At 40.5% G+C, this 23,344-nt stretch overlaps 1 protein-coding gene across 5 annotated transcripts in view; it reads right to left on the minus strand.

Annotated features, from left to right (window-relative positions):
* Positions 1-427: 427 nt before the first annotated feature.
* slc6a2 (solute carrier family 6 member 2) overlaps positions 428-23,344 on the minus strand; it is a 45,840-nt gene continuing 22,923 nt past the window's right edge. For all 5 annotated transcript variants that reach the window (XM_020592471.1, XM_020592472.1, XM_020592474.1 and 2 more), the window contains exons 5-15: positions 19,351-19,489; positions 18,779-18,913; positions 15,004-15,107; positions 13,070-13,194; positions 12,849-12,961; positions 6,353-6,481; positions 5,837-5,936; positions 4,498-4,598; positions 3,059-3,226; positions 2,066-2,137; positions 428-1,736 (exon numbers count right to left, since the gene is read on the minus strand). In XM_020592471.1, coding sequence (XP_020448127.1) covers positions 1,713-1,736; positions 2,066-2,137; positions 3,059-3,226; positions 4,498-4,598; positions 5,837-5,936; positions 6,353-6,481; positions 12,849-12,961; positions 13,070-13,194; positions 15,004-15,107; positions 18,779-18,913; positions 19,351-19,489 — 1,210 coding nt within the window. In that variant the 3' untranslated portion in view covers positions 428-1,712. The remainder of the gene's footprint in view (positions 1,737-2,065; positions 2,138-3,058; positions 3,227-4,497; positions 4,599-5,836; positions 5,937-6,352; positions 6,482-12,848; positions 12,962-13,069; positions 13,195-15,003; positions 15,108-18,778; positions 18,914-19,350; positions 19,490-23,344) is intronic.

Here is a 23,344-nt window from a genome sequence, read left to right on the forward strand (position 1 = left end):
TGTGTAGAAGAAATTCTTTATTATCATAGTTTGAATACTTCTGATTTCTTCATAGATAGTTGTCACTTACGTTCAACAGGACACTGGTATTGTACACAGTATTTTTGTAAACATAATCCAGGAAAGCCAGAGTGTATTTGTCCATATCTGAATGTGACAAAGTACCCCAGGTTACACAGAGGGATATTTTTTTCCTAAATAGTTAATCTTAGCTATACATCAAACACCATATTATGACTGTGGACAGTTACATTTAAAATACTTTACATTCACGTTTTGTTATAAACAATTTGATAAATATAAGATTAGATATAACAAAAGAATATATTTTTTATATCCTATATATTTCACACATATTTATTTATTTTTTCCTTTGTGGCTTTCAATAAGGGTGATTTGTTGTGATTTAAGATTAAAATTCAACTTTATTTTAATAAATAAAAAAAAGAAACAGGAAAAGATCATTCAAAATATTCGTAAGGGTAACATCACATGATGTGTTTAAAATGAAAACATGAGTTGTTGTCATACATTTAACATAATAGTTAATTTACAGTACAATGAAAGAGGCAACTGATAGATGTCACATCTTCATGTACTGTACACTAACACCATAGTGTATGCTTGACAACAGACTCTCACTAAGCACACAGGCACAGACACACACATACAGTATTCTCCATCTCTCACTGTCTCTTGGAAGGAAAAGCCATAGATATTCCTCAGAAGCACTGAACAGACAAAAAAAAAATGGGAAGCCACACAACAATAAAACTGTTTTTAACACATGGACTATTTGTTTTGCTGAATTTTTACTCTTTACCTTCAGTGAGCAGAAAAGGACTGACCAGGTTCAGTCATAGGCTTTCTTTGAGAATGAGACCTGGTTGTGAGTCTGCCCTTTCATAGCATACAAGATGAATGAAACCCGCCTCATTTTCTTTAAAGCATTGTAACGATGCATGCATAATTCCCTTTTCTGTAACACAATGTGTTATATCACATCTGTTTTACCACGAGTTTGACCTTGAAGTACTGTTGACCTTGGGCTCTTTGACATGAGTATCAAAGGACTGGGCCAAAACAGAGATTGCCATCTACAAACTGTGGTTTTATTTAATGGGTTCCTGAGTCAACACAGTTTATTTTATTTTATTTTTTCTGTACGGACTGTAAGAAACATGTTGTGTCTCGATAAGGCACTGAGACAGATAAGTCACTCAGCCAAAGAGAGTGACAACATGTGACACTAATAACATATAAAGAAATGTAAAAATTTACACTTTTGATCTCCTGTATATTAGTACACAGGGATAAGGCCAATGTTTTGGTTGTTATTTTGGTTTCGATCCCTTCTACGAGATAATTGTCACATTACAGACTATAGGAAATGATAACTTAAGTTGTGATTAATTAATTAAAATGCTATATAAAAACATAATATAATATATCCATTGTCAAATAACAGTAAATATTCCCACAAGATGCCCCTCCCTTCTGAGCCAAAGCTGTAGAATGATTTCAGAATGTTAACAGGCAAGACTCTGAAATCAAAGTGCTTGAAGTCACTATTGACAACAAAGGCCTTGGGTAGTAAATACACAGCAGAGGGAGGCCACTGACAGGAGTTGGAGTCTGTTGCTTTCCCTGTCTGTCGAACGACTGTGGCACACAAGTGAGGGTGGCTGTGAGGGAATTCTGGGTATTTGTCATCAGATGGCCAACCAATGCCTGAGCTGGAAAACAAAAGAAAGTCCTGGGTTTGTTTGTTGACTTAATGTCATAAATATTTAATTCCATTTTACTGACTTGGTTGACATTGATAATGATCTTTTCTTTTGTTATTTGCAGTGACTGGTTATATCTCCATCTGCTTTATTTATAGGACATTCTTTAATAGGTCTACACCCACATGTGTTATCACTATCTGTTTTGCCTAGTTTTCAAATTGTTCATTTTCACAGTGCACAAATAACTGAATGTGCTTTTAATTTAGATTAATTGCAGCTTCCTAGATAATTCAGGTTAACACTGTTAAAAAAAACAGCACAAATATTGCCCTTACTTTGAACTGCCGTACATTTCCCTCAGCCACCATATGATGTTCATGCTCTGGAGTGATGCAGTAGGCTATCCTCTAGAAAACAAGTAATTACAACACATCATTCTCTTACACAAGTGTATCATCTTTAAGGCATACAACCACACTGATGATTTAATATATCTTCCTAAAACTTGTTTTTTTTGCCTAATTATTAAATGCTTGGCTTCTTAATTGACTTTTCTTGTGCATATTTTCAAGCAGTCTACCAATGATTAGTAAACCAATCATTATGAACTTCTCAGATTAGTGATGCCATTGTTTTAGAACCTGTGAGGAATCCTTGTGAAGGACTTCAGAGATGTTTGTTCTGGTTATTGTGAGGAGGATGTAGCTAAAACCTGATAACTGTGACAGGAGTTTGTCAGGATTAACCCGTTTCCTGAGAACCTGAGAGGAATCTTCAACTCTGAGATCCAATGGGAAATGCTAAAGGATGTGGGAACTGTTATAATCAGACAAAGTTGACACTGGTCGACTGCTGATGGACGAAAAAGCTCTCCAGTGCTTTGACGATTACAGTCATAAATTCTCAGTGCTTTGAAACAATCATGTTTATCTGAATGAATTCTTAAAATGCCAGTGTCATCAAGCTGAGGGAGGAAAGATTACTCCTAAATCAGATTATTTTTTTAAAGTTTTGTTTGAAAGAAGAACAAACTGTATGCTCTTTAGTTACAACTGTTCTGCTTGACTGTATTTGGCTACTATTATACAATTTGCATTTACAGTGTGGGACATCCAGTTTTATTTGTACTGTGTACCTGCACAAACTCTTCTCACAAAGCGCTTGTGTCAGTTAGATTTGCAGTTACCAGAATTCCCTCCTTTTCAGTGATCATCTTGTTAGTCATCTTGCAATTTCTGTCTGACTACTCAAATATCTACTAAATATTTTTTAGTAAAGAGGTAGCAATTATTTTTCACTCTTTTTGACAAACATGTTTTGATACCGACCTGTTTGAATGTTCCTGGTGTACTGAAGAACTTATACAAAGCGTAGACAGGGACAAGCAACATGGAGGACATGGCTACACCCCAGCCAACCAGGTTGGACCAGTTAGGGAAAATGTAGTCATCGTACTTTAGGCCTGATGATGTCAGTGTACTGGCTATTACTACAAACTGTAAAAGAGAGAAGAATGGAAAGAAAGAGAGACCCACACATTAAGAGTATTACATCTATTTGCTTGTATTGTTTGAAGTCTCTAATTTTAAAGAGAGAGAGAAGCTGAGGGAGCATGAAGAAAAGAATAAAATAGACACAGGTCAAAAGCCAAAACAAAGTTATCAAAACAGACTCCCCATGTGAAGACTCTCTCTCTGAACTGAGTTAGGCATCTGTACACTGTTTTCTCTGCCTGGAACCTGATTAACCTGTTCTAGGCTAAAGTCACCACTGCACAACATGCCCTCTCTCTCTTAGAAACATCATTTGCAGTTTCACTGAGAAGTCAGCATCCTTGTCCTTTTAGTGGCTACCGAAGGCCACAGCACTTTACACTTTGTGTGTAAAATGTCAGCTTTGACATGTAGCACTCAGAAGATAACTGTCAGTCACTCATTCAAGCCTCTTTGGTCTAATTCGTTGTGAGAAGCAGCAGACCCACAAGGTTGGACTTCACACTTTTTTTTGACTTGCAGGCATACACACATGTACATACAGACACTGAGGGCATATGTACACTATGTGTTTTCATTAATACAAGCAGAATTATTTTCTCAGTCACATCACTCATCTCTTATGGTATAATGATGAAAGAAGTCACTGTAGCAGAGGACAGATATACAGAAGCTGCAGTTGTAGCTGTAGATGTAGATGTAATTGCACTTTTAGATTTCAAAAGCTTGCAATGCTGCAGTCAGTACTAAAATATAGCTATAAACAAATGTAATTTATTTTTGTCTCCTTTTTGCACAATATAGAATGACCAATTCTTCTTATTACTGTAAACCTCTACTGCTGTGTATATGAAGAAACATATTTGCCCATATACAAATGGCTGGACATAGCCATGTGCTTCCTCTAACGCACGTAGCGTCACAAGCTATTTATTTCTGCCAGTGAGGAACCCACAAGGAGGCGCAGAGTTTCGAACTATCCTTTTGCAGGAAGCACGAGTGCTGGTCACTGAATATGAGGCTCTGTGGTGGTGGGTCAATAATTGTTCCTGTGATCTGACACCCATGCTAACAAAATTTACTGCATGCTGCAATGAATGCTACATTAGTACAGCTTGCAAGCATTTGTGAATTATAGTTACTGGAATACATCATTTTACTGTTACTCTTGTAATTGTTGATTTATCTGGTGTTTGGCTTCTGCCTAGGATCACATGTCATTCCAGCAAAACAAGACCTAATGTGAATACGCAAATGTTTATTTTTGCTCTCACCAGCAGAAAAGCTGGGCTGACAAATTTCCAACACAGCCTCCAATAGAGCCCTGGCTTAAAGCCCATCATACGTTGGATATCTTCGCTGAAGCGGTCCACGCCTGGGGAGGGCAGGAAATGTTACACAGCAAAAGTTACAGTGAAAAGTGAAGTTACATAACTTCAAGATTCAGTCAATGTCCAGAAAGTTTTTTGTGCCAACTATGCAGCCTCACTAGACAGCTGGAGAGAATATAACACATTTATGCTTTTATTTTGTAGTCATTTTCTGTCTCTTGCCATCTCATCAGCCCTAGCTTTACTGTATCAATGATTGCCCTCATTGCCTCGCTCGTTCAACCTTTATAATCACCTCACATCCCTCAGTCAGGTTGCTGGTTCATCTGTTCATGTCACCGTGATTGTTTACTTCTGTTTTCAGCATCATTTCTACCCCTCATGCCCACTGTTGTTTATGAACTAGTTTAGATGGACTGTCCCACGTATCTGGTTTATCGTGTTCTTTGTTCACATAGTCGATGAATACTTTGGTAGCACTTGTTATTAGGTTTTTCTTTTATCTGCACCCTGACTTTGTTCATTTTGCATTCCTCTAGTTTCCTCTGTCTAGTCAGATCTGAGCTTATGTTGGTGTTGTGCTATTTAGCTGCATATTGTGTTTTCTTGTGTTTGCTTAATTGTATTCCTTTACTATTTAGTAGTTTTGTACCTTTTTTCCTGTGTAGTTCTTCCCTTTCTCTGTTGGCCTGTACAGTGGCTCTGGTTCTCTGGACTTTTCAGGTTTATCATTAGTCTGGTTATCCTTTCTAGCCCTTGCGCCTGTATCTGCATTTAGGTCCTCACTCTCTCAGACCCTAACAATTTTGTCTGTAATTTGACTAGGCCTGATGGGTTATATACATGCCTGCTATGTGTCCCACCATACAATCTTATGACACTATATGTGCTTTGTTTTATTTGCCTTTTTGTATCATTTTGTTTTGTTGATCTTGCCCATCAACAGGTTACTGTAATGTATTGCTTGCTACAAAAAAACACATGTAAATTATAATCACTAAACCAAATTTTGTTATGTTCCTCTGGTCTTTGTAGCTTTTGCCTGGCTGAATCTAAAAACAGGTTTCTGTTAACTCAGTTTCTCATTTTTTCAACCTTGTTTGCCACTGGCACTTGTGTCATCTGTAAATACTGTGCTTCAGTGGGTTTCTTATTTTAAGATTTTGGCAAAATGAGGAGCATGGGTACATTTTTCAGTCTTATTTTCCTAATTAGCTGGTAATTGTTATGGTGTAAATGTAGCAATTTTAGAAAGATAATACCAAAATACTTAATATCTTACCATAAAACCACGACACTCCAATGGCCTCGATCAACACAGCAAATAATATAGAAGTCCCTGCTGCATACTTATCTAACAAGGTTAGCACGTAGATCCCACCCTAAAGAGAGGGAAATTAACAGACCAAATTTACTCTGTGTGTGTACTGTGTATAAATGTTCAGCCTTAAAGTTAAGCAGACCCTTGTGTGGAGTCAATAAGCAGTGGTCTCTCAAATGTGATGTAATGCACTGTGCTGTACATATATGGTCGGTTTGCTTTTCTCAGTGTAGTTAGTTTAGGTCTGAGCATACATAATCCCCATATGTATCCTGGGTTGGACAATCTGTATGTTGTGCCAGGCAAATAACATGGATAAGTTAGCATTCACTTCCTTATTATAGTTGATAAAAACACAAAGCTAAACCTTTCTAAATAACTCCCTCATTACATCAACATTACATTGATTATGTGGAAAATGGGATTTTGTTCAAATCCTGAGTGAAAATATATGGCAATATGACACTTGATACTGACATTAGTGATGCAGAGCAAGGCCACCAGGAAGGTTCCAAAGGCTGTGATGAAGGTGAAGAGCTTCCTGTTTCTCTTGAGGATCTTAAAGTCATCTGTCAGGCCTGTGATAACTGCCTCCATGCCGCCCATCTGGTGGACACAGAGAAATGGCACTCAGGAATCCCTTCAGAGCTTCAACATGACATAATGTTTATGGTGATTTGTAATCACTACACTGTGATGGATTGGCGACCTGTCCAGGGTGTACCCCGACTTCGCCTGATTGCTGGCCGGGATTAGCTCCGGCCCCCCCACGACCCCATTCAGGGACTAAGCGGTAGAAAATGAATGAATGTAATCACTACACTTTTAAGTGGGCTTAAGCCAGCTGATTCATACACACTACTGTATATTAAACTGATGAGTCATGGTCATTACACATGTATACTGTCTTATCTGATTACCAATAACAAGAAATATTAGTCAACAATAGTACTGAGCATCACATGCTTAATAACTGTAAACAGTCCAGCTCTACCTTTTAATGGTAATAGAACTACACCTCACTTTACACTATATATTCAAAAAAACAAACAAACAAAAAACTTGACTGATAATTTGTTATGCTACAAACATCTATAATTAGTGTCTAATTGTTCATATTGTAAGTCATGGTAATGTCACATCAGTCAAAGAAAATTGGTGGTCTAGTAGAAAAATCAGGTGCAGTTCATCAGAAATGAACTTGCACAGTGAGTACACAATGAACAATACTTCCCAACAAATGTCAGGTTTAATGAGCAACCTAGTTAAAGTTTTCCAACATGATACATGGGTATCATGACTATCTCCTTGGGGTCTGGAAATACACTGTGTCTGCTGTGTTCCGTACATGCACAGTAAAGTTAGCATTATTTCTATTAGCTCTGACTAAAATACAGAAAAAGACAAATGAAAAACTTTTTCCCCCAAAGATATCTTATCATTCTCTGCACCTATGCAAACCTCCAATATAGTCAGTATTTCACATAACTGTATGTATGCATATATTTCAAGTTATATTCTGAATGCAACTTGCATCTTATTCTTGTATTTATGCTTTTACACATGTACTACCCACTCAGATTTGAAATGTTTTGTTCTTTACCACTTATGCTGTCATGAGCATGCCTTGTTTTATTTTGCCTGCACTTATGTGGTCCCCTTTTGTGTTGCAGGTATGTCCTCACATGCCTCGGCCAGAGTGTGTTCAGCATCCATGCCCTCCACTCATGTCATTCTCTTCTCATCTGTGTTTTTCCAGTCAGCTGACCCTAAATACCTCCATGCAGCTATGACGGCTTCCTTGTACATACCTCTGTGGCAAGGCAAGGCAAGAGACTATAACCACCTAGATCACAGCTCTGACTTGTGAACAGGATTTTTCCGTGACGTGGTTTTGGCTCTATGCCTTAAACATTGCATGCCAAGGGGTTTCCCCTATCATGTGACTTTGCCAGCTTTATCTCAATGAAAACCTGAAGACTGTTTAGTAACATGCCTTTTAAGAAGAGAAGTGAAGTTTCTTTGTCTATCCAGTAGAGACAAGTCTTTTTTTTTACTCACCATTTCAGAATCTGTGAAGAAAATTAAGTTAATTTATCACTATCCTGTGGAGATGGATTTTGTTACTTATCATTTTGCTCAGTTGCTGAGCCCATGAATAGCAGTTAACTATTGCTTGTCCTGTAAAAAGATAGGTATTCTCCATCTTGTATTTTAGAAAGCAATTTGGTCTGCTACTTGCTATCCTGGACTTGAACCTGATCTGCCTCAAGCTACCTGGGTTTTTTAGTGCCCCATCAAGTGTTGTTTTGGCCCACTGTTATTTCTCAAGAACAAATTAATACATTTCTTGTTAAGTGTTTTTATACTACTTGTCTCTTGAAATTGGATCCTCTCTTCAATGTGCTTTTCTGACACTACTCTTTGAACCAAGCCTTGTCTCTAATTTCCACCTCTCAATCAACATTTCAGGCTCAGTTACTTTTCCCTTTCTAACTCTAACTTTGTTGGTGTTTATTGACTCAGGAGTGGATACAGGGTTCATTGACCAGGGACTGGCCTCCAAATTGGGCATACCAGAGGAACAGTTAGAAGAACCTGTGCAGGTCATAGCTTTGGATGGCCATCTCCTACACTGGATTGCTCACCAGATTGCTTCATCTCCTCATGTCTGGTAACCAGGGCAAAGACATTAGCTTTTATATCATTTATTCACCCCAGCTTCCAGTTATCTTGGGACTTTCATGGCTATAACTTCAAAATCCCCATGAAGATTAGTCCTCTGGCAAGGTTTTGGGGTGGAGCTTTCATTGTCTGTCATTATGTCACAGATCTGCTGTTTCCTCTCTACCTATGAGCTCTCCTGTACCTGAACACTTTCCTGATCTGTCTAAAGTGCCCAAAGAATATCTGGACCTCAAGGAGGTTTTCAGTAAATCTAAGGCCACCTTGCTACTCTCTCATCATCCCTACAAATGTGGCATTGATCTGGTAACTGTCACCACTCCCCCCAAGGGGTCAACATTACTTTCTGTCTTCTCTGGAACATGTGCCTATGAGGTACAGTGGTGAGTCACTAGGTGCCCAAATCATCCATCCTTCCTGGATTCTTCTTTGTGGAGAAGAGCGAATGAAGCCTCTGACCATGGATCAATTACAGAGGCCTAAATGATATCACCATAAAAAACAAGCACCCCTTGCCCTTCATTTCCAATAGCTTTAAACCTCAGCAGGGAGCGGCCATTTTAACAAAGCTTGACCTTAGGAGTGCCTGCATTCAACACTCCCGGTGGTCATTACAAATATCTCTTAATGCCATTTGGTCTCACGAATGCCCCAGTGATGTTTCAGGTTTTTGTAAATGATTTTCATAGGGACAGGCTCAATGAATTTGTCTTTGTGTGTTTAGATGACATTCTTATATTCACAGGACGAGCATGTTCTTCATGTTCACACTGTCCTGTGGTGCTTGCTTCAGTTGTATGTCAAGGCTTAAAAGTGTGACTTAATTTCTGGGGATATGTGATCTCTGCAGGTTCCATTCAGATAAACCCCCAAGAAGGCTCAGGTCATTATTGACTGGCCTATCCCTGAACTAAGAAACAAGTCCAGCAGTTTCTAGGATTTGTTAACTTCTATCAGAAATTGGGGAGGCGACAGTGTGGTGGGTAGAGCAGTTGTCTCCAACCAGAAAGTTGAAGGTTCAAATCTCGGTGCCTGCAGTCCACATGTAAAAGTGTCCTTGGGCAAGACACTGAACCCCCCCATTGCCTCCGATGGTTAGAGCCATAGGTTGAGCTGGTGCCGCATATGGCTGCTTCGGTTCTGTACCGGAAACTAATTCCTTGTGTGTAACATACTTGGCCAGTAAAGGTGATTATCCTTACACTTAAATTCATCCAAGGCTACAGCACCTTTACATCAGCTCATGTCTGGCCATTGGGCATGTTCTTGGACACCTGAAACTGACAAGGCTTTTTCCGTCCTTAAGGCCAAGTTTACTTCTGCCCTCATACTCACTGTTCCTGATCCCCACTGGTAGTTCATACTCAAAGTGGATGCCTTGGGCCTGGAGGTCAAAGCAGTCTTGTCTCAAAGGTCAGTTGCTAATCAGAAATAACATTCATGTGCTTACTTTTCCCCACAACCATCACTGGCTGAAAGAAATTGTGATTTTCTGAATAAAAAACTGCTGGCAGTTAAGCTGGCTTTGGAAGAATGGAGGCACTGGCTGGAGGATGTGGGACTGGCCATCATAACCTGGAGTATGTGAGAACCAAAGACTCCACAGCCATCAACCAGGTGGGCCTTCTTTTTTTAACTGTTTTAACTTCAATCTCTCTTATTGCCCAGGTTCTGGGAATGGCAAACCAGACATACTGTGCTCGCAGCTCTTAGACACCTCTGAGAGAGAAGATGACAGCTACATCCTGCCACCACCACTCTGCCTTCATGTGGTCTGCTGGCCAGTTGAGCCGTGCATCTTGGCAGCCAACCACACTGAACCAGGGCCCAATTACTGCCCCGAGGATTGTGAGTTTATTCCAGTCCATTTATATCCACAGGTGCTCCAGTGATGTCATGGCTCCAAATTTTTCTGCCATCCAAGTGCCTAATTCACTCTACCCTTGGTCAGACAATGCTTCTGGAGGCTCTCCATGACTAAAGACATCAAGGAATATGTGTCAACCTGCCCCGAGTCTGCCTGCAACAAAGCATCCAAGACTCCCCTGTCAGGTTTTCTACAACCCTTACCTATCTCATCAACCCTGTCCCCACTTGTCCATGGATTTCATCATGGATCTACCTGCCTCCAAAGGTAAAACTGTTGTCCTCACTGTGGTGGATCGAGTTTCCAAGATGTGTCACTTCATTGATTTGCCTAAACTGCCCTCTGCCTGTGAAACTTCTAAAGTGATGATTCATCAGGTTTTCCATTTGCACAGCCTGCTTCTTGACATTGTATCTAACAGGGGTCCCCAGTTTACATCCCTGTTTGGGTGAGAGTTCTGCTGTCAGTCAGGGGCCATTGTGAGCCTCTCATCTGGGTTCCACCCTCATACAAATGGGGAATCAGAGTGCCTCAACCAAGACCTTGAAACTGCTCTTTGTTGCCTATGTTCACAGGACCCCTCCACCTGGGTTATGTACTTACCTTGGGTTGAGTATGCTCATAACACCCTGTTCACATCTGCCACTGGTTTCTTGTCACTCCACATTGTCTACAGTTTTGTTCCTTTGTTCCCTACCTTGGAAAAATAAGTCCTGGTCCCTCTGTTCATGCTCAGGTGCACTGGTGTTGTTGGATATGGCTCAAGGCAATATCCTAACTGCTCTGTGCCTTAGTGCCAATTGATGGTGTTCTGGTATCCCTGTATATACCACTGGCCAGAAGGCCTAACTTTCTACCAGAGAGCTTCCTCTGTGGGCTGAGTGTAGGAAACTGGCGCCCCAGTTTGTCAGTTTACAAGGTGGTTAATCCTTCAGTTATCAGTTTGTGCCTTCTCCAGTATCTCAGGGTGCATTCAGAAGACATCTGGGGCTGTCATTACAAGGGGTATACTGTCATAATCATGCCTTGTATTGTGTTCATGTTTTCTTGTTTTGTTTTGTCTGCAGTCATGCGATGCCATTTCGTGTTGCAGGTATGTGCACATGCAACCCTCTGCTCTTGCTGCTCACATGCACTTCCATCTCCTCACACACCTTCCTCTCATCTTATCATTAATGTCGACTCTTTATTACCAACTCACATGCCCTTGTCAGAGTGTCTTCAGCATCCATGACCCCCATGCGAGCCAGTCTCTTATTTCTCTGTTTCTCTATTGGGCTCACCCTAAGAACTCCATGCCGCTATGACAGCTTCCTCGTACTTCTCATTCTGGTGAGGCAAGACGCTATTAGCTGCCTATATCACAGCTCTGACCTGTGAAGAAGATCTGTCTATGACCTGGTTTTAGCTCTACACTTCAAATGCTGCACACCAAGGGATTATTTTTTCGTCTCATGTGAGAATACCAGCCTTATGTCAGTGAATCCCTGAATTTAAGACTGTCTAGTAACATGCCTTTTAGGAAAAGAAGTTAAGTTTCTTTTTCTGTCCTGTGGAGAAAGGTTGTGTTACTCACCATTGTGAATAAAGTTCATTTGTGCCTACCCTGTGGAGATGGGTTTCGTTATTCAATGTTTTGCTCTCTGTTGCTGAGCCCATGAATAGAATTTAAGTTAATTATTATTTCCCTGTGAAAAGAAGCTGAATATCCTCCATCTTGTACTTTAGTAAGAGATTTGGTCTGTTATCTGCTATCCTGAACTCTAACCTGATCTGTCTCAATTTACCTGAGTTTTCAGTGACCCTCTCAAGTGTTGTTTTGGTCCACCGGCATTTCTCAAGAACTTTAAGTTAATTTTTTGTAAAGTGTTTTTATATGACTTGTTTTATGCATTTGAATCCTCTCTTCAAGGTGCCTTTCTAACATCAGTTTCTTCTCAGTATGTCAGGTCCGCTTGGCGCGACCTGCCTCTCTTCCACCTTTCTCTCCTCTGCTCTCTCAATCCTGTGGGATCTGCACCTCAGCTGTGTTGCATTTCAATGATTAGCGACTCGTTTGTCAATGCGCACAGCTGGGGTGCATCCTGATGATTACCTTCTAACCTTATTTATACCTCTGGCAGATGCTCCATCGTCGCTGGAGCATTAACTTGCATACCCCGTAAAAGCCCTATATTCGTGGTATGTATTGTACGTCATTTTGTTTTCCACGCTGTTTTCCTCTTTTACTAGCACCTGGGTCAGCAATCTTGAGTCCTACCTTAGTTCTCCCTCACCCTCCTGGTGAGGGGGACTAAACCGTAACACAGTATCAGTCCATGTATAGAGCTGAGGCTCAGTCCATTCCATCGTGCCAAAAAGACTGCATTTCTGTTCATAAAGATATGGTCTGTTCCACTTTTAGTGATTATTGAGACTCACCGAGCTGTCAATGCCCAGTGTCAACAGCATAATGAAGAACACAATAGCCCAAAATGTTGAGCCAGGCAGTGTAGAAATTGCCTCAGGATAAATGATGAACACCAATCCAGCCCCTGCATGTACACACACAGAAGCATGCTCACACAAAATTACGACATCTACATAGTGTGAAATTGAAAGGATGGCTAAACATTTTATGAGAGTGAGAAATGTATATTTACCCTCTGTCGCCACATCTTCTACTCTCATGTTATGTTTTCTTGCCATGTATCCAAGCACAGAAAAGATGGCAAACCCTGAGAAGAAACTGGTGATGCAGTTCACAGTGCTGGTCAAGAGAGCATCCCTATAAAAAGAAACACAACAAAAATTTAAAAAGCAGTGTCCCTTTAAGTTCAATACAAGTTTTCCATTTCTACAATGAATATGTGGCATGCATGTAGTCAAATTGGGGCCATGTGTTACTTGATATCTTTCAAGTTGTCCACAAGTTGATCTTCAGCCAAACACTCTTTAAGAGGGAATATTCAGGTCAAGAAGCTTTTGTTCTCTATTCTTGTTTTGTGGTTTGATCAGTAATTACTGTGCTATTCTGGGGCCATGAATGTTAAGGTAATCTGACAGAATGAACCAAGTCATCTTGACCCTGGCCACCTCCTAGGCTGAGGAAGCAGAAACCTTCCCATTAATCACTTTGTTCCCTCTGGTGTTCCTCCTGTTTTTCTTTTCTTTTTTATATTGAGTGCAGCCTTTGATAGAACAAGTTTTAATTCAGCTCTGCTCTTCACAGTCAGGTCACTGCACACACACACATGCTGCTACACATTACAAAAGCCTGTGCTTAAAACCATCTATAAGACAAATGTACATTACAGACATTAGGCATAGGATCAGATATACTGTACTTTGTACACAAACATGATCAGACAAATTATTGTTAAGATTAAGCAGCAAACAAAGAAGGCATTTTTGTTCATTGAATAACTGGAAGCTTCCCAGTTCAAATACTAAGGTTCTGTTTCAACAAAAATGCTGTAGCTCAATTTAGATAACTACAGTAATAATAAACTGGATGGCCATTTTGAGTCATGCTTGCCATGAAAGCAGCTGCTTAATATAATAGACATATCCAACAAAGAAAGACAGCAGTACTGTGTCCTGATATTGAACACTTCTGATTGATGTTTCTAGCCAGGAGAAAACATTTAAACCTAGCTTTTTTGTTTGTTTGTTTTAATGAATGTGTTTCTTTGTCTCAGCAAATTTGATAGTATTTTGGTTTTTACCAATTTATTTGAGTTTCAGTTTACTTTAAAGGGTTATAAAACCAAATATGTGATTAGTTTTAGTTAGTATAATCACTCTAGTTATTATAGTGTAGTTACTTAGTATATTAATATTTATTATAGTTAGTTAGGCGAATAACCTAATGTTCTGTGTACCACTTTGCAGCAGGTTCTTTTACACTTTTATCCTGTAAGAACACACTGCTATTCATTCATTGCACTATTTTTGCATATTCTGTCTTCTCTGCTGGTCACCAGCTCTGCTGGGCTACTTTACCTAATTCTGACTTCTTCATTTGCAACAAAGAGCATTCCATCATGATACTTGCATTATGGGGCATCATTTATACTGTATGATAAGAACCATTTTGTGTTCTAGGAAGAAGTACTGCTGTAGTGAATTCATTTCAGCATAAAGTGTTGTAGAGATTTCCAGGGAGAGCCTAATTTCAGGCACAGAAATTGTCCTTGCTTCAAGCCCTGGATATGTTTAGTCTGCTGGGTGTAATATATTTACAACCATGATGGTTCAAACTGCTGTTTTGCCGGCAGCATCTCGAACAGCACCACTGCTGCAACCTGCTGATGTGGGAAAAGATTAGCCGACCACATGCCTGCTTTTTCTGAGGACCAGCAACTCGTTGACAAAACTGTCAACATACAGCCTTTGATTATCATCTGCCCCCCCACCCCCCCCCCCTGTAATTTTTCTGTCCTGTTACCACCGGGCAACTGAGGACAGGTGGACAGATTAGCATCACCTCTGCTGCTTTTGATCTAGTTACATGCTAGAAAAGGCAGACTGCTTAGAAACAGCAGGATGATTGTGTTTCTGTAGGAAAAATCACAAATATAGTGTAAGCTCTTACCTGTAGCAATTGTTATCAAATTTGTTATAACTGGCAAATGCAATGAGCACACCAAATCCCGCTCCTAGTGAATAGAATATCTGGGTAGCAGCATCAATCCACACCTATGGCAAAATTAAATGAGAAACAAGAAGTTTTTAAATTTCAAATTTACAGGGTAAAATACCACAAACATTGTGAAACACATAAATACACACATACTATTGTGGGGACATACTTTAATATACTGTAAATATTGATTTATTCATTATTTAGAACAATATTTTCTTATTTTCATTTTCCCATTTTAATGACCAATATACCTCCCACATACTGTATATGTACCTCCCATAATGAACTTATTACCGGTCAAAAGTTTTAGAACACCTAATTCGCTAGGCAAATACAAGTGTGGCATTCTTTCTACAATTCCTTGCATAAGTATCCACAGATGTGTTGCACTTGTAGGCTGCTTTGCTTTCACTCTTCATCTAGAAAGTTGGGACACTATGCTGAGCACTCCATCATATGAAGCCTACATCTCTTTTTTTTTTTAATCTGCACAGTCTGGGGGATTTTTATTTTATTTTACTTTACTTTATTTTATGATGGGGGTGTCATTACCTTGCTATAGGATGAAACCCTATAAAGGCCTGACTTCCTTTAGTAATTGTCTTTTTTCAAAAAAAATGCTTCAAATGGTATAGTAACAGTCTTTTCCAACATTACCTTTGTACAGATAGAATTTGTTGTATGTAAGTAGTCAGCAAAAGTTGGGACAACTAGGAATTGTTTGGATCGGTTTTCAGTGGTTCATTTAATTCCCCTACTGCAGAAAAGATGGAAGCTATTATGTTACTTGATCTTTGAAAAAGTCCTGTTTTATATGAAAAATTTGGGTGACTTTTTTTTTTTAATCCTGGCAATGACCTTTTTACCTTTGTACCACAGAAGGTTATTCGTTAGAATTAAATTGCCTTAATATCAAAAATAAAAAACAGAAAAACAGGGGTGTCTTAAAAGTTTTGACCGATTGGGATACATTGATATGGAAAGGGGTGGCATGGTGGAAAAGTGGTTAGTGCTGTCGCCTCACAGCAAGAAGATTCAAGTCCTGGTCGACCTGGGGCCTTTCTGTGCGGAGTTTACATGTTCTCTCTATGCCTGCGTGGGCTCTCTCCGGGGACTCTGGCTTCCTTTCACAGTCCAAAAACATGGAGCTGAGTTTGATTGGCAACTCTAAATTGCCCGTAGGAGTGAGTGTGGGTGTGTGTCGTTGACTGTCTCTATGTGGCAGCCCTGTGATAGACTGGTGACCTGTACAGGGTGTACCCTGCCTCTCGCCCAGTGTCAGCTGGGATTGGCTCCAGCTCCCCCATGACCATCTTCAGGATAAGTGGTATTGATAATGGATGAATAATATGAAGGTATCAATGTGAATCTAGCCTTCAGAGCCTGAGATTTCCTACTTCACCTAATGAATTATAGTAACACAAATGAGGGTTCTCTAAATCAACATGGAAATGTTTTTGTGTGTCAGTGGATGTACAATAAAACCTTGGATTGCAAGTATAATTCATTTGCACTCACAGACCAGGTTACTCACAATCCAAGGTTTTACTGTATCTGTGAGTTCTGCAGCTTATCACAAAACCAGAGTTCAGCGAGCCAGAACTCAGAGAGTGCACACCTCCACCAAGGGGCAACTCAGTTTCCGCAAAATTCCATAAAAGTAATATCCCCATGATCATAATATGATGGCTTGACCATGAAAACTTACTGCTGACATTTGGAATGATAATGATTTCATTAATAGTTTGAAAGTTATTCAAGAAAAATGACAAACATGACAAACATGGGCTGTGTGCAAAGGGGTTAAAACATCACATTTCTGCAAGTTTGTGTTCTGCTTGTTCAACAGCAATTTGATAAACTGCTCAGACATTCTCCATTACTGGTTGATTATTACACTATGGAGGCACTTCACATCCTGTGCTCCCTCAGCTTAGCTGTGTGTGTGTGTGTGTGTGTGTGTGTGTGTGTGTGTGTGAGGAGCACAGCCCCTCCCTCCTGTGAACAGAGAGGGACATGAAAAAATACAGTGGAAAAGAAAAGTAGGGTGGTCTTCATCAACCTGTAAGGTTATGCAGGCTGACGGTAAAGGGAAGCATGGGTTGTACTGCTCATTAAATTCCAACAGTGGAAACGCAGCTATAATGTTCAGCTGGAACACTAGTGTCCTCACTGTGAGACTACTGAGCTCTGTTCAAGATGTAGCTGCCTGCTAAAAGAGCTAGCTCGGTCAAATAACAAGTACTCGCATCTCTGAAAACATCAGAACAAATTATAAATTGGCATTACTTGGATAGACTGACCACATATTTTCAGTCCGAGTGGTTACTTTGTCACTTGAATAAATGTCAAAGTGTAATAAAATGGCATAATACCAGTCCTACAAATGAAAACATCTTTGAGCCTGGCTCAAAATCTCTGCCACCAGGCTCTCACCCAGCTGTCGCTGCATAGAGTTTTCCTAGCTGTCTATGTGCTTGGAGTCCTCAGCAGTACAGCAGCGCACTTTGGCCACAAGGCAATACAATAACATACAATCAACAGCTTTTCCAGCACTCACAATGGTTAATAATCTTTTAAAATATGCCTGTGTGCAAATTATGAACTAAATCAGCTCCAAAATTTAATCAATTGTTCCATCAAAATTCAATTAAATTCAGTTTATTTGTATAGTGTCAATTCACAACAACAATTGTCTCAGGGCACTTTACATAATCAGTTCTAGACCTTAGACTATTATAAGAAAAACTCGACAATTCCCACTTCAGCAAGTACTTGGTGACAGTGGGGAAGAAAAACTCCCTTTTAGGGAGGAAACCTCTGACAGACCCCAGCTTTTAATGGGTGGTCTTCTGCCTCAACTGGTTGGGGTGAGTGGATAGAAGAGAGAGAAAAGAAGAAAAGCATCAGGACACAACAGTCTGTTGGTGCCATGAAATATCAAAAGACATAACATAACACACAAAGTGCCTTTCTACTTTCCATCAGTATCCATGTATATATATACTGTATATGTATACACACACACACACACACACACACACACACACACATTGACATATTCAGTATAACACTACACAGTAATCCAATACGATTCTATGTAATCAGTCAATAATACACAATTAAATGTGCCAGAGAATGGAAAAGAGCATTCATATGGAATCTCAGTATAGTTAAATTATGTTTACCCATTATCTGGCCCCAAAGAGGGGGACGTCAGGCCATGCCATCATAAATCTTCAGAGCCCCACAATAAGTAACACCATTTTCCAAACTTAGCGTACCCTTAAAACAATGCACCTGAACCCTACTCTCGCCCAAGCAAAGAGCAGATATGTGGCTTGACACACAGCATCTGCATCATATTTGCTCAAGTTAAGCAGTGGCTGGCCCAGCTGGCTTGTAATGGTCACCTCTGAGAACCAGGTCCGCTCAACTGTCCAACCACTGACACTGTTCTTCCAAGACTGTCTAACAAAGGAAGAATACACTAATAATAATCACAGTGAGTCAACTATATTATCACAATATGTTCATTACTTATTCAGCTATGCTGTTAAAAAACCAACAAACATCAGCAAAAACATACTGTAACCCCTACCCTTGGTAACAAGCAACACAAAACTTTAGGTCTGTTCAGCGTTGAACTCAACGTTACCTGGGATTCCATACTCACAGCAATAACACTCACAGATGGGTTGTGTCTAAAAGTATTTTCTCTTACCTCTAGATTGTTGAGCCGACGGAAGTCAACATGGAGGTAGGCCCTGATGCCGTCCATTGACCCTTCTAGAGTTGTGCCTCGAATCAGCAACACAAAAAGTACCACATAAGGCATTGTGGCTGTAATGTACACCACCTGAATACCCACACCGAATAAACAGATGAAAGGGGGAAAAAAATCACATTTTCCTGTTAAGAAACACAAAATTATTGCCAGTGTATATTACCATGTCACTTTGTATTTCTCTCCAAGAGTTGCAAGATTATACATGATAGAACAATCAAAAACACTGTATGTACAGTAGTGTTTGCTGCAATTTGCTACGGTATATTAGAAAGCACTCAATGTAAATACTAAATGGGAAAGCACTCTTTAATCCTTACAATGTTTATCACTTTGATTGGACTTTTTGACCCAGTACCAACAGTTTATACTCTTTCATAAGAAGTCTACAAAATGGGTCTGTGACAGCGAGACATTCTTGATTCAGGTTGTAATTTTTTAATCCAAAGAAGTACACAATGAAAAAGCAACAGTTGTTGCTGTTGTTGTTTGGTAGTCTGGGCCTTTACCTTCCCTGAGGACTTGACACCTTTCCACAGGCTGAAGTAGAGGATGAAAACCACCACAACAAGACACAAAGTCAACTCCCAGCGAGGTAGACCCAGGTCTTGGATACCCTTACTCTCATGGAGATGCAGCACACCCCGTCTGCATAAGTACAAACCAGTACGATGGGGAAAAAAAAACACTGTGTCATGATATCTAGAAATCATTCTTTAATTCTTATATACTATATGGTTACATCTTTAGCTGACATTAGTATTTCAGAAATTCTTCTAAGAGAAATCTGACTAAATAAACTAAATAGTTTCTTTGTGTTGTATTGTTAAAAAAGAACAAAACTGTGTTACAGTACTCCACCTTCAATCAGAATTTCCAACCTGTTACTCTCACGTCACAATCAATTCAAAGGACTTACAAAAATGCACATAACTGTTAATCACCCAATTAAACACAAATACTTTAAGACTGTCAATAATGATCTCTGATATTGTTTTTCTATTATCAGCCATTTCCCTTGAGCCAAACACTTGTCAGCTTAAGAAGACTCTTCAAACGTTTGACTGCCTTATTATAACAATAAAACAAGAAGAGATGAGGTCGTGTCCATCTATGAGCTAATTCATTCTTTTAATGGCGGATCCGAGTAATATGAAGGAAGCACACACTCCAGTTTACAATAATGGAGTAGGGCAAAGTTCATGTGATACTGTGGCTTCAGGAAGTATTGAGACCCTGTTACTTTTTGCACACTTTCTTATAGAGGTAAATGGATAAAATTTCAGATTTTGATTGATCTATACACTCACTAAACCATAATGACATGGTTTTCGAAATAATTGTAAATTTACTGAAACTCAAACACTAAAATCTGCTATTTATAAATGTATTCAGAGCCCTTAATTTATTGCTTTTTAGAAGGTCCTTTGGCTGCAATTGCAGTGTATAGTCTTTGTGGGCAGGTTTCTACTGGCTTTGCACACTTGGATTTGGGCAGTTTATCCCATTCTTCCTAGCAGATCCTCTCAAGCTCCATCAGGTTGGATGGAAGTCAAAGGTCAAAGTTTTATTTATTGCCATTCCATCATGGTACATGAAAGAATGAAATTACAATACTCCAGGCCCAGTAGAATCTTAATATATATAAATAAATTTAAAAATCTAAATGAATCCTCCTAAAAAATAATAGTTTATAATATGCTATTACACTTAATGAGCAGCATCTAAAACCAGTCATTGCATGATATACTGTTCATTAGTCTATATGGCAAACAGACCATATGCAGGGTGAGTGGGATCCTTCATGATGCTGGTGTCCCTGCTCCTGCAACAGCTGGCATAAATATTGCTAATGGGTGGTAGGTTGCATCCAGTGACTGTGCAGCCTTAATGACCCACTGCAGTGACTTTCTACGTATCTGCTGCAGTGCAGTTACCATACCACATGGTGATGGAATGGGTCAGGACACTATCCACTACACATTTGTATAATAAGAAGAGGGCAGGAGGGCCAAGGCCAGAATATTTCAACTTCCTTAAGAAGTAGAGGCATTGGTGGGCCTTCTTTACAATGCTGGCTGTGTTGTTGGACCAGGTTTGTCTACAAGGTGCAAACCAAGGTACCTGAAGCTAGAGACCACCTGTACCACTGCGCCTGCGATGTGCAGGGGAGGGTGAAGGTGACTACTCCTCCTGAAGACTATGATCATCTCCTTAGTCTTCTCTACATTTATGTAGAGGTTATTGGCCCTGCACCAGACCTCGAGTTACTGTACCTCCAGTCTGTACTGTGACTCACTGTCGTGGGAGATTAATCCCACCATAGCCATGTCATCTGCAAACTTAACAATATGACAACTTGGATATATGGCTGAGCAGTCATAGGTTAGCAAAGTGTACAGGAGGGGGATCAAAACAAAATCCTGAGGGGAGCTGATATTGAGAATGATGGAAGAAGATGATCAATCTTGGATCTTAACAGTCAATCCAAGGGTGTTGTTTAAAAAGTCCAGCACCCAGTTGCACATCAATGGTCTAAGTCCAAGTGATGCCAGCTTATTAGCCAGAGTTTGTGGGATGATTGTGTTGACTGAATTGAAGTCCAGAAAGTGTAGCCTGATGTATCATCCCTGTTCTCCAGGTGGGTGAGGGCCTGGTGGACAACTGCTGATATTGCATCAGACGTGCACCAATTTTTCCTGTAAGCATATTGATATGGATCCCCATTGATGTTAACAGTGTCTTTTATATGGACCATCACCAGTATCTCAAAGCACTTCATTGCTATAGGAGTAAGTGCTACAGGGCAATAGTCATTCATACCTGACACTATGGAGGACTCTGGTACAGGAATGATGGTGGCCTTCTTGAAGCATGTTGGTTGTACTGCTTGGGAGAGTGAAATATTAAAAATGTCTGTCAACACCTCCATAAGCTTATAAGCAGCATCCCTCAGGACCCATCCCAGGATGCAGTCTGGTCCCGCTGCCTTAAGTGGGTTAATTTTGAGCAGGGACCTCCTCACATCCTCTGCAGCAACACTAAATGGTAGTTCGCCTGGTGCTATAGTGAACCTGGTGCAGGGGGAAGTGTTGGAAGCCTCAAAACGAGCATACAGTAGAACTTATTCAGGGCATCAGGTAAAGAAGGATGTGCTGGACACCTGCCTGTCCACATGCTCCGTGGGTCCGCAGTGGAAAAATGCCCCTGTATTTTAAGAGCATAGCTGGCCTTGGCCTTTTAATTCCTGCATCCAGGGTCCTCCTTGCTGTTCTCAATGCTGATGCATCCCCAAACCTAAATGCAGAGTCCCATGCTTTCAGAAGAGAACAAGCCTCCCTATTCAGCCAAGGCTTCTGGTTAGGGTAGAAAGTAATTGTTCTATTTTGTATAGGTTTCACCCTCTAAGAGCTGTCACTATTGGGTTTATCCATCACGCATGTGCAGTCCTGAAGAGATTTCTTTTGCGCCCTGTACCCTGTACTCAGGTCTGCTGTGGTGGCATAAATGCCAATGTGACCTGAGTTTGGCTCCCTCCCTTCTTCAGCAGTTTTAAAGAGCATTTCCTAAACAAAGCATGTCTAAAGGGCGAAGTTCCTTCAACGCCGGATTACAGCGCCACATCACCATCACCATTTGCCCAGGCTGCGATACGGGCTTCATCATGCCCAGAGAAACCCAGCACTTGTTTGTGCATTACAGGGAGCACTCTCTTGGGAGGCCCCTGATTAAGTGCGCGGCTGTCTCACTGGTTGTGTGAGGCCATCATACAGGCATACGTGTCAGCTGGGAGAGATCCCCTGTCTGGCATCAGAGCTCACTCCACAAGAGCAATATCCTCCTCCACATCACTCTTCAGGGGGATGGCTGTGGAGGACATTTGCACAGCATCCTCCTGGGCTTCCCCATGTCCGTTTACTAGCTTCTATCTTTGGGATGCATCTGAATTTTTACTGGCTCACTCAGTTCTGAGCAATCAGGAGGCTCCCCCCCAACGCAGAGCTTGAGCGCACACCTGCCACTGGGCGTTGATACTGCATGTGTGTTACTTGCTCGGATGGTTGGCTGTCACCTAATGTAACTCTCGCTCGACTGTTCTGTCAATGCAAAGCTATTGATATGTCCCTGCTGCAAGCACACATTCTCTCTGTGCGCTCTCCCTGGCACTGTTATGGTTTAGTCCCCCTCACCAGGAGGGTGAGGGAGAACTGGGGTTGGACTCAGGATGGCTGACCCAGGTGCTAGTACAAAAAAGGTGGTTTAATGGAATAAAAACAACATGACAACATAACAGGGTCCATAATACATACAAGGGAAGGGCAGTGATCCCCCGGAAGGCGGGACAAGGCCCACAACAAAAAACAACCCCCTACGTCACCCCAAAACAAACACAAAAGTACCAAGTCCATGCATAACTAAAACGTCCAAAAACGACAAAGGTACAAAACCATGGCCACAAGTCCTAAAAGAAAATGAGGCCACAAAAGGTGACCCATGAGCATC

This window comes from Monopterus albus, unplaced genomic scaffold (genome assembly GCF_001952655.1).
Source record: "Monopterus albus unplaced genomic scaffold, M_albus_1.0 scaffold17.1, whole genome shotgun sequence".
Taxonomy (NCBI): domain Eukaryota; kingdom Metazoa; phylum Chordata; class Actinopteri; order Synbranchiformes; family Synbranchidae; genus Monopterus; species Monopterus albus.